The sequence below is a fragment of the Lithobates pipiens genome, unplaced genomic scaffold (genome assembly GCF_037356315.1).
Source record: "Lithobates pipiens isolate NorthernLeopardFrog02 unplaced genomic scaffold, aLitPip1_a1.2 Scaffold_16, whole genome shotgun sequence".
NCBI lineage: Eukaryota > Metazoa > Chordata > Amphibia > Anura > Ranidae > Lithobates > Lithobates pipiens.
Window position 1 is genome coordinate 631671137 of NW_027507748.1, and position 12501 is coordinate 631683637.

The window sequence follows — 12501 nt, forward strand, 5'->3', positions numbered from 1 at the left end:
TCCCCTGTCCTACCAACAATGTCCCAACCTCCCCCCCCCCCCCCCCAAAAAAAAAACTGAAAACAAAAGTAAAAACAAATTAAATTGTAAAAAAAAATATATATATATATATATAAAAAAAAAAACTACTGACACTGTCCACTGCCACATACCAAACACCTCCCACCCCCTTCCCCAGAAGCACTGTGAAAAAAGATATTGAAAAGGCGATTTAAAAAATAAGCGCCACCTCCCTGAAGTGAGTTTGCCACCTCCCTGAAATTTGTTTTTGCAGGTTGGGATGTCTGCACCAGTGTTATATATTAGTCCACAATTTTCTTGCTGTGAGAAAATGATTGATGACACATGTATGGCCCATCACAGCCAGTGACCTAACGACACACTAAGGCTTGGTTCACATCTACGAGTGTGGGCAAGCACGGACAAATTCCTACATATCAAATGTAGGGCAGCCCACTCATTTTAATGTAAGAAATGCAAAAGAAGTCCCTGACTCTTCCAAAAATGTCCTGCACTGAACCGTATGGTGCCGCGTTTTTGTGCAAGTTTGCAGATGCATGGAGGGCATTAACAATTATTGGCACCACCACACATCTGGTAGAGGGCCCTTTGTTTCTCTGTATGTCGGGAAAGTGCACAATTTTGTACATGTTTACAACATGCATAGGTGTAAGCCTAGCCTAAAGCTGGCCATACTCAGAAAGATTTTTTTTTGTTCGTGTGGACTGAACCAATTCCTCCAATGACGCTAAACAGTTCAGATGGACGAATCTCCCACTGCAGCTATTGTATTTTGAGAGCCCCACCAATTTTCAAAATATTCAAACATTGAGGATGTAAAGTGGGAGGTGTTCAAAAGGGCCACCCACCGAGCGAATATCTTTCACCAGGAAATGGCTAAAATTCCCTTTTACACATTTAACCGCTCAGTTAGTGTAGGGGAGAAGAAAAACACCTTAATTTACCTAATTATCCGCTCCCCAGCAGATGGTGCTCCCCCATGCTCCAGTAGTGGATTGTCTAATGCAGGATTACAAACCCTGCATTGCTCATGATGACGTCAGGACCTTAGACCGATGGAGTGTAGTGGAGAAGAAGCTGCAGGGACTGATCTAGCAAATCTCCTAAATGTGCAATTAGCCCTTGCAGTGCAGGCACAGCTCCACTTCAGGGAATAGCTTTTAAGTTTCCTAGAGTTGGGATTTAAGCTGTCCATGACATTGATATTTTGGGTAGATGTCCTTGGTAGAGTCCTATCTGCATAAGAATTATAGAGAAGTGGGATCTTCATTTCATCCTATAAAAATCAATAGTGTTTTTGTAAATTTTTTATTTCTTTTGATTATGTTTACAACTAAAAATAAAGTAAAAAAAAAAAAAAAAAAATATATATATATATATATATATATATATATATATACTGTGTGTGTTTGTGTGTATATATATATATATATATATATAATATATACAGGTGATGCTCAAAAAATTAGAATGTCGTGCAAAAGTTCATTTATTTCACTAATGCAACTTAAAAAGGTGAAACTAATATATAAGATAGACTCATTACATGCAAAGCAAGATAGTCATAATTGTGATGATTATGGTTTACAGCTCATGAAAACCCCAAATCCACAATCTTAAAGTAGAATATTGTGAAAAGGTGCAATATTCTCGGGCTCAAAGTGTCCCACTCTAATCAGCTAATTAAGAATTAACAAGGGGTTCCTGAGCCTTTAAATGGTCTCTCAGTCTGGTTCAGTAGGAATCACAATCATGGGAAAGACTGCTGTCTTGACAGTTGTGCAGAAAACCATCACTGACACCCTCCATAAGGAGGGAAAGTCTGCAAAAGGTAATTGCAAAATAAGTTGGATGTTCCCAAGGTGCTGTATCAAAGCACATTTATAGAAAGTTATGTGAAATGGAAAAGTGTGGAAGAAAAAGGTGCACAAGCAGCAGGGATGACCGCAGCCTGTCGAGGATTGTCAGGAAACGGTCATTCAAAAGTTTTGGGGACTTTCACATGGAGTGGACTGAGGCTGGAGTCAGTGCATCAAGAGCCACCACACACAGACGGATCCTGGACATGGGCTTCACATGTCGTACTCCTCTTGTCAAGCCACTCCTGAACAACAAAGTCGGAAGCATCTCACCGGGGCTAAAGAAAAACAGACCTGGTCTGTTGCTCAGTGGTCCAAAGTCCTCTTTTCTGATGAGAGCAAATTTTGCATCTCATTTGGAAACCAAGGACCCAGAGTATGGAGAAAGAATGGAGAGGCACACACTGCAAGATGCTTAAAGTCCAGTATGAAGTTTCCAGTCTGTGTTGATTTGGGGAGCCATGTCATCTGCTGGTGTTGGCCCACTGTGCTTCATTAAGTCCAGGGTCAACCAGGAGATTTTGGAGCACTCCATGCTTCCTTCCACAGAAAAACTCTAAGGCCGCGTACACACGCGGGGACTGTTCGCTCAACTTTGTTCGTCAAACAGTTTCAGCGGACAGTCCGCTCAAAATTAGCATGGACGGACTTGGCCACACACGACGAACGAACAGTCCGCTGAAACCGTGCGCGATGACGTGAACGGCACGTATGACGGGACTAGAAAACGACGTCCTATACACTGCAATGCAACCTTCGGCGTATAAATTCTTTCTGAGCATGCGCGGAACTTAGTTTGACGAACAAGCCTACACACGCGGGGACTGTCCGCTCAAACCAAGTTTCAGCGGACAGTTTTTCGGGATTTCCGAAAAACTTTGTTCGTCAAACTGTCCGCTGAAACTGTCCGCTGAAGCCCACACACGAGCGGACTGTCCGCTGAAACACTGTTCAGCGGACAAAGTTGAGTGAACAGTCCCCGCGTGTGTACGCGGCCTTAGGGGATGCTGACTTCATTTTCCAGCAGGATTTGGCAACTGTCCACACTGCCAAAGGCACCAAAACCTGGTTCAATGACCATGGGATTACTGTGCTTGATTGGCCAGCAAACTCGCCTGAACTGAACGGGCATTGCCAAGAGAAAGATGAGAGACATGAAACTGAACAATGCAGAAGGGCTGAAGGGCCGCTATTAAAGTATTCTGGTCTTCCATAACACCTCAGCAGTGCCACAGGCTGAAAGCTTACATGCCACGCCGCATTGAGGCAGTAATTGCTGCAAAAGGGGCCCAAACCAAGTACTGAGTACATATGCATGCTTATACTTTTCAGAGGTCCGATAGTTTTTATGTACAATCCTTGTTTTATTGATTGCATGTAATATTCTAATTTTCTGAGCTTGTGGATTTGGGGTTTTCATGAGCTGTAAGCCATAATCATCACAATTATGACAAATCACGGCTTGAACTATCTTGCTTTGCATGTAATGATTCTATCTCATATATTAGTTTCACCTTTTAAGTTGCATTAGTGAAATAAATGAACTTTTGCACGATATTCTAATTTTTTGAGTATCGCCTGTATACACCTGTATGTGTGTGTGTGTGTGTGTGTGTGTGTGTATATGTATGTGTATGTGTGTATATATATATATATATATATATATATATATATATATATATATAATATATATATATAAAATATTTTTTTTTTAACATACATACATATTTTTTTTTGTGTTATTATTTACATTTGCAGCCAGTAGGTGGACATCTAGGCTCCAATTTACCTTTTTACAGGCTATTTCTCTGCTTTACTGGAAAAGAATGTTGTGCACTGAGCTCAATACCTGAAAAAATGGTAGTTAAAGGGCTTATGCCCATAGTTCCACTTTAAATGTGGTGGGATGTAAAGCTGATACAGTAGTAACACATTTACACATTTATAAATAGTAAAAATAACTATGCTGGTGTTGCACGATATTCATTGAAGTATTCACACATGTACAGTGCCTTGAAAAAGTATTCATACCCCTTGACATTTTCCACATTTTATCATTTCACAACCAAAAATGTAAATATGTTTTATTGGGATTTTATGTGATAGACTAACACAAAGTGGCAAATAATTGTGAAGTGGAAGGAAAATTATAAATGGTTTTTAACATTTTTTACAAATAAATATGTGAAAAGTGTGGCGTGCGTTTGGATTCAGCTCCCCTGAGTCAATACTTTGTATAAACACTTTTCACTGCAATTATAGCTGCAAGTCTATTTGGATATGTCTCTACTAGCTTAGCACATACATTTAGCCATACATTTAGAATGTATTAACAGGAATTTTAATAGCATCATCCACTACTTTAGTTCCTGTCCACATTCTGCACTACTAAACAAACTCGTGTATGGCCATGGTTACCAAATAAACCCATACATTGCACAGAGCAGAGATCTGTCTTCTGCAGATGGTGGATGATATATGGATATAGCAGCATATTTAAGGAATTTACACATACATGGAGATAAGGCTATGACTATATATGATCTGTTTGTATTCATCTCCCTATCAGGTGTATTATATCTCCCCTGGTATTTTCCCAGGGATATACGGTACATTAGGTTGGAGTAAATCTCACACTGACCGATGGGGTATGTGACATCAATGGCAGCAATAAAAGTTTCCTGGACCTTAATTACAAAGTGCAATGTTAAATAGGAGGTGCATATTTCCACAGGCTTACGTGCAGGAGGCAGATTCAGATAAAGGATGATTAGAGAGTAGTGTTCTGTCAGATGGTGCTGGCTTCCTGCTTATAATTAGGTCATATACTGGTTGGTTATTACCTGCTGGTGCTCAATCGAGATCATGGAATTCTGCTGTCAGATAGATTGATACTGTACATATCTGCATGTGTCTTTTGGATTGCTGTCTGTAGGCACATGCCTTGTGTTGTTAGGCAGGGCAATGCTATCCACCAAGATGGAGAACCATACTTTAAATGTTAAGTAAAAAATCCAGTTGATACCATTGCATCTAGTTTTCATTTTGGTAGTATGAAAAAGAAAGATGGCAGCTGGATTTTGGTTGCTGTAGACAGGAAACCATAGAGGGCATATATTTGTATGTGCTTTGTGTCCTCCAGTTCCATAGATGTGTACTTTATTTGACTGTGGCCCTTCTCAGTAGCATGTTAACTGAGTTTTGTTGACTAGCTTTCTACTTGGGGAAGAGACGCAGCAGTTAATGTGAAAGCATAAGGCAGGTCATTTTACATTGTTTTTCATTCAACCAGCGGGTAGAGGACTGAAGATTGAGTAGCCATCAGCACAAAAGACACCTCTTGTTTTAATTGTCCCTTGTTCTGATTTTTTTTTAATGTTAAACCTAGGCTTTAACCTCCCTGGCGGTACGATTATTTCAGATTTTAGGTGCTGAAAGCGGTACAATTATTTTGCATGAAAATTTGTCGTTTTATATTGTAGTCCTGTAATTCTTAGCAATAACTCACTTAAATCTGTCCAAACCAGAGTCTAGCAGACATCCCGGGTATGATAAAGTTTGAAAAATGAAATCATAAATTATAATATAATAAATAACTATAAATAATTATACCAAATAATAATATAACAATAATAAAAATTATTCAATAATGTAATCAAATCAAAAACACTGAAATTTGCTCAGTTGCAGAATTGTCACTGTCATTACTTTTCAGTATTTGATGACGGATCTCCCCACAAATCGCTATCGCTTAATTCTGCGAGTGATTCCAATTTATTATCGCTGTTTTCTAGCTGGTCTAAAATAATTTTTGATGTAAAGGGACAGTTTTGGTTGCTATGGACAATCTCCAGTTTCCAGGCATAAAGAACAGTTTTTATATTATAAAACTGCATGCAGGACACTGGGCAGACCACTAGGGACAAAGGGGATGTGAAATATTTACATACAGCAATGTAATCTGTAAGATTACATTATACTGTATGTATACTGTGTGTTTCACTTTTTGAATTTGGCGCCGTTCTCCGACCCCGTGAGTCGCAATGATCGCAGGGAACGGAGATCGGCTCCGTTATAGATCGAGCGGGGGGACATCGCTGGTTCCAGGCGACAAGGTAAGTAAACGCTCCCTGCATTCAGCGATGCGGTCCCGAGTCTGGCACGGGGTTACCGCTTTAGGTATAAAATTTCCACCCCGAGCCAGACTCAGGAATACCACCAGGGGGGTTAAACTACACCTCTAATGAGAGATATAAGGGACTACCATTGCTGGCCTCCTTTTTAAAAATGTTATTTGCTTGGCTGGGGTTGGTTTTCATTACTTAGTTAATTACTGAGTCTTCCAGAACAAGCATCAGCAGAAAACGAGTGCCAGTGTGTAGTCAAAACTTCTTATCGCTATAATCATAGGCCTATAATTCTAAGTACAGAAATCAAACCATCAGCATGACAGTTGTGCAACTGGAGGAGAAAGAAAGAGAGATCAGCAATGTCGGCCTTCATATTTCCTTCATGATTTATTTTCAGATTGCCTATAAATAGAGATTGGGGGTGATTTACTAAAACTGGAAAGTGCAAAATCTAGTGCATTTCTGCATAGAACCCAATTTCTGGGTTCTTTTTTTTTTTTTGTCAAAGCTTTATTGAACAAGCTGAAGTTCAAAGCTGATTGGCTACCACGCAGAGCTGAACCAGATTTTGCTCTCTCCAGTTTTTGTAAATCAATCCCTCTATAAATGTAATAGCAACCACATCATTATGTAACTGAAACATAGGAATACTAGAGATGAATAAATCGAAAAGTTTGATCAGTTGCAAAAAATTAGCAAAACTCTGATTTTTTTGTTGTCTAGATTATTTTTTACTGTCATATACAGTTGTGTATGTCTTAAAAATGTTGTTAACAGATGTATGCTTTGATTGTTGGTGTAATTTTAGTGCTCACTTTGGTGTATTTCTTATTTATTATTCTTTTGTGTTTGCTTTTCTGTATTTTAAAGCATGAAGTTGTAATGCTGAGGCACACTTTTAAATGAATGTATTAATTATGGCTTATTTCCTTTCTCCTTTATCTAGAATCAACCGTTTTTATACCTCAGTCGATCTATAAAATTGAAGAAGATATTGGTGAGCTCTTTATACCAGTTAAGAGAAGTGGGGATGTTAGTCAAGAACTGATGGTGATATGTTTCACACATCAAGGTAAGAGTGTTTCCTTTATTGAAAAAAATGTCACATTTATACAAGTGTACTAAACAAGATCAAGCATAGTGGCTCCATTGCAACCATATATACGCAATATAATTTCCGGTCGCCATAAAGGTAATTTATGTTGTAATGTAAAGTTGTTGTCTAATTTTGGCCTATTTAAAGGAGAAATTACACTTTAAGTCCTCTTCTCCTCCTCCCCTGTCACGTTTGGAATGTCATTTTTTATTTTTTTTTGAGGGGGCAGCGGTACCTATTTTTGACAGGTACTTGTTCCCACTTCCGCTCAAATCTCCTAGGTGATCTGAGCAGAAGTTCTTCTCTCCTCTTCCCTCAATGGCAGTCTTCTGGGACACATCACAGTTCCCAGAAGACTGATTGACCAGTCACAAAGTGCACCATGGCTCACAAATGTACAGTGTGCAGCCAGCTGTGAAGCCGAAAGCCGCATAACTAGGCTGTTAGGATGCCGATGCCAGGAACCCAAAGGCTGATGGAGAACTAGCTTGGGTGAGAATGCATCCATGGATAGGTAAGTGTCCTTTTATTAAGACAGCAGCTACAGGATTTGTAGCTGCTGCTTTCATTTGGAAAGCTGCTGACTTTTGGAAATGTTCTTTAAAGAGGGAGTCCACCTGAAAAAAATTATTAAAAGCCAGCAGCTACAAATACTGCAGCTGCTGACTTTTAATAAATGGACACTTACCTTTCCTGGAGTCCAGCGATGTCGGCAGCCGAAGGCCGATCAATCGTTCGGCTCTCGGCTGCTGCCGCCGCCATTCTCGGTGGGGGAATCAGGAAGTGAAGCGTTGTGAGGCGCAGCGCAATGAAAATACTCCACGTTGTCTCTGGGACTCGTGTGTGTCCCAGCAGACAGCGCACCGGAACAGGAAGAGGCATAGACTCTCGTGAGAGTCTATGCCTGGAAGTGGGTGCAAATACCTGTCTTAGACAGGTATCTGCACCCACCTCCCCCCTGAAAGGTGCCAACTGTGACACCGGAGGGGGGGGAGGGTTCCGATGAGTGGAAGTTCCACTTTAGGGTGGAACTCCGCTTTAAGTTTCCATATACACTAAATGCCTAAATGTTTTGGGAAGCCTTTACCATCATACCTATATGAGCTTGTTGGATATCCTATTCCACAAGCATAGAAATTAACCTGACCATACACGATTCATTTGGTTTGAAACTAATTTTCTGAACGTTTTATTTTTTAATAATTAATGGAATCGAAATGACGTTCGTTTTTTTCAGCCGTAGTGACAAGAAAATTCACAGAATGAAGAAATTCTAATTCTGAATGTGATTTTTTATTGCAGAAAATATACTTATTGTAATGAAACCTGTTAAATACAGGAATTATTTTCTGATAACAGGTCTGGATGAAATTTTAAGGGCTTCTCAACAAAATTAGTTGTCTCAGTGATAGCAAGAAAAATGTTTTTGACAAGCGGTAATCTAAACGTATATGGACAGTTTTATTATGGGGGTGGCACTCCTTTGCAGCTGTAACAGCTTTCACTCCTCTGGTTTCCACAGGATTTTTAAGCATGTCCCTCTATATGGTAGGTACTGTTTGTATGATCTTTTAAAGGTAGAGCAGGAAAAGCGTCACACCATGCATCAATGCCGCGTACACACGATCAGACTATCCGGCGGACTTGGTCTTTTACCAAAAGTCAGCCGGACTTAGAAAGTAGTTTTGACTCAAAAATTGTCCGGTGGACAATCCGGCCGTCTGTGTGCTAGTCCGCCGGACTATTGAAATGAACGGACTTTGCCGCACACGGAGGAAAGTCTGTTAATTTTGAATGCGGCTCCAGGTAGCCGGGACTAGTGAAGGAGGTCAGATTGACACACGGCGGCGAGATTGACACATCGCTGGCCCCGTCACCTGGTATGGACTTAAAGGGGCTTAAAGGGGAAGCCCTACGCGTGGGCCCCCCCCCCCCCCCAAGGTCCATATAAGACCCTTATCCGAGCACACAACCCGGCTGGTCAGGAAAGGGGGTGGGGGCGAGCGAGCGCCCCCCCCCCCCTCCTGAGCCATACCAGGCTGCGTGCCCTCAACATGGGGGGTGCTTTGGGGAAGGGGGGGCCCTGCGGCCCCCCCACCTCAAAGCACCTTGTACAAGGCCTCTTCCTGACAACCCTGGCCGTTGGTTGTCAGGGTCTGCGAGCAGGGGGCTTATCGGAATCCAGGAGCCCCCTTTAATAAGGGGGCCCCCAGATACCAGCCCCCCACCCTATGTGAATCAGGGAGTAAACGATCCTTCATATTGTGTGCATGCTGTGCTGGCTTTGTCTGTTCTTCTGTTTACTATGGTGCAAGCCCTTACTTTGATAGCAAGCCACATTCTCACCCATCTATAGAATTTGTTGCTACTGCAGGTATTGCAGAAATGGTGCAGAATTGTAGATTACAGACCCTTGCAGATTATACCTAGTATCTAGCAAGGCAGCCATGGGCTCAGGAAGTGAGGGCAGATCCCTGCCTTATGCAGCACTTAGATCAGTCTTTCACATTTTTTTTTTTATTCCAGGGGATCCCTTGAAATCATTTTCAGGTCTCTGGGAAATTCTGTTAAAATGTATTCATCAGGGGTCAGTTGGAAGAATGCCTCTTACATTTGTAGTCAGTTGGAAGAAGGTCTCTTACATTTGTAGTCAGTTGGAAGAAGGCCTCTTACATTTGTAGTCAGTTGGAAGAAGGTCTCTTACATTGGTGGTCAATTCTAAAGAATCACTCTAATATAAGTGGTCAGTGGAATTAATGCCCTCCTTATAATGGTGGTCATAATGCCACCTTTACAGACAGCTAGAATTAACTGCCAAGTGGCATTGGAGCCAGAATTATGCAGGCATTATCTGATGGGAGGTCCGTCAGCCACGGCATAAAGAACTCCTAGCAACCTCTGGGAGAATTTTAGGGTCTTACGGAACTGTAGATGAGAATGGATGCCTTATTGCCACCTGTGACAAACCTTGCCTTGTGACAATAATAGCCTGTAAAGCTTTTATAGCAGCACAGTCAGCACCCTGAAAATATATAATTTGTTAAATACCTCCCAACTTTTTGAGATGGAAATGAGGGACACATATTAGCAAACGTATGTAAGCATAGGACACACGCCCCTTGCCACGCCCTCTTAAAGAAGAATTATACAAAAAAAATATTAGTTAAATCCACAAGTGCTTTTTTATAACCATTACTATTTTTTTTATACTGGCTTTTAAAATATACAAATGCAGTAATTTAGAAATCGGATGAAAGGTTTAGCACTGGAAAACACTTTTTGAAAGATAAAAAGTTAATTTTATATACAACTATATGGATCAGATCCAAATGAGGGACAAATAAGGAGGAAAGTGGAACAGAGGGACTTTGTTTCAAATCAGGGACAGTCCCTCGAATTCAGGGACAGTTGGGAGCTATGCATTCATACTTCAGGGAATGAACTGCAGTAGGCCAACGGTGACATTTTGTTCATGTTGCATACTCAGTCAAATGACAAATGACAGCTCATTCCTGATTGGTTTGTCATGAGCCACGGTACTATATTTCCATTTCTCTAAAACTTCAGAATCACAGAGAGAGCATAATGGGCTGATAAGTTATACAACAAGTAGTGGAAAGTGTTCCCTGGGATGAATGAGGAAGCTGTAAATAAAAGAGAATGGTATGTGTAGGTGTAAAATGTACACTGGTACTCATGTCATGTCCCCAGATCGGATTCCCTATTTACTATGCCAGAGTGCTTGGAACGCAGCCAAGCAAAGCATGAATAGACAACATTTTTAAAATTGGGTAGCCTAAAATACACAGGCTGTACTTAGATGTTCATGTTCATATTTTGCAAACAGTGTACATCTATGTGTGGCCTTCAAATCTATTTTGGTGGATAAGCAGATTAAAGTGGTTTTAAACCCTCACATATACTCAGCGAGGTGACTGGCCTCAGGTGATACACAGAGATGGAACAAATCCTCCTACATAAGTTGTATCTGTTTATCTGCATATTCTCTTCTCTACATCTTTTTAAAGTCCAGAATATGTAAAGCTTGTTTGAGAGTTCTGAAGTTACACTTCACAGAGCTCAGTGAAGAGAGCTCTGATAGCTGATTGGAGGGAAGAGATACACCTCCTCCACACAGCTCACAGGATCAGAGCCAACACTGTCAATCTGTTGAAGGTCTCTTCCCATCACCATTTTTCTCTTGGTGTCAGGAAAACTTGTCAGAAGCAATTCATGCTGATAGTAGGGGAATGAAGCAGTAGAGAGAAATTACACTTAGTGCTCTTAATTGAGACAAACACAGAAACATAGAAGGATTTGCTTTGTTCAAATTGAATTTCTGGGGTTTGCAACCACTTTAATGTTCACTGGGAGGAAAAGTGATTGTAAAAGTTTAAAAAACACCTTGGTAAAGTGATAGTGTTCTCTACGTGGTAAGCTGGCCTTGAAAGTGTATACAGTGCCCTCCTTAGCTCTGCTCCAGGGGTTTAAACATTAACAGCTGCTGAATGTATGTTGGGTTTACTCTGCTAGTTTTACTTCAAACGTTTTATTGTTTCTTTGTTTTTGGCTTTTTCTTTGTTTTTTTGTTTTTCCTCTGCTGATCCTCCCGTTTATAAACTTTGTGACCTATGGTATCAGCATTCATTTATTGTACTGCTCCTGATTTCGAACAATCCCTCTCCCCTCTTCTACATAATATTGATGGAGGGGGTACAGAGGGGTTACAGAGGTATCCTGGCCATGGCTTATAACACAACTGAGAACTTTTAGTGCAGCAGATTCACGGGTTATTATCTCACATAACAGGATCAACAGGTATTTGTTTTTCCACTTATGGTACACATATGGATATTTTGCTTTTGTGGGATATGTCACCCTAGTGCCAGCAACAAGGTCTATGGCAGGATCCCTAGGGGACCACATAACTGTTCCTCATTGGCCCAACCAATGAAGTATTGATTCATCACTGCTCCCTCACTGATGAGCAAGATTCTACAGTTCTTCAGTCAGAGAGGGAGTGATACCATAGGAGTAGGTGAATGCTCCACTTAGCTATCCTATTTTTGGTGAGTTGTCACCATGGATAGGAGTGCTAGTCCTATGGGCCCCTTCAAACTGCAATGCATGTTTTGGCATGCATTATACCCATGGTAGCTCACTGTATATGTGCATTTGTTTATTCTTAATTATATCAATTCATTCTTAATTCATTCTTAATTGCATCAAAACACATATTTGACATGCTATAGGTGCATCATAGCACAAAAAATTGGGTGAAGGGGCCATAGATTGCTCTGAATTTCCTTGTCTGTGCCACTGACTTGTAACAGGATACAAATAGTCAAAGTTTAGTTTTTTATAATAAAGTTTACCATTTGTCCTATAGATATGA

At 40.7% G+C, this 12501-nt stretch overlaps 1 protein-coding gene across 1 annotated transcript in view; it reads left to right on the forward strand.

Annotated features, from left to right (window-relative positions):
* The window catches only part of FREM2 (FRAS1 related extracellular matrix 2), a 257581-nt gene that overhangs the window by 130029 nt on the left and 115051 nt on the right, over positions 1-12501 (forward strand). Inside the window, exon 5 of the mRNA XM_077484182.1 lies at positions 6957-7082. Coding sequence (XP_077340308.1) covers positions 6957-7082 — 126 coding nt within the window. The remainder of the gene's footprint in view (positions 1-6956; positions 7083-12501) is intronic.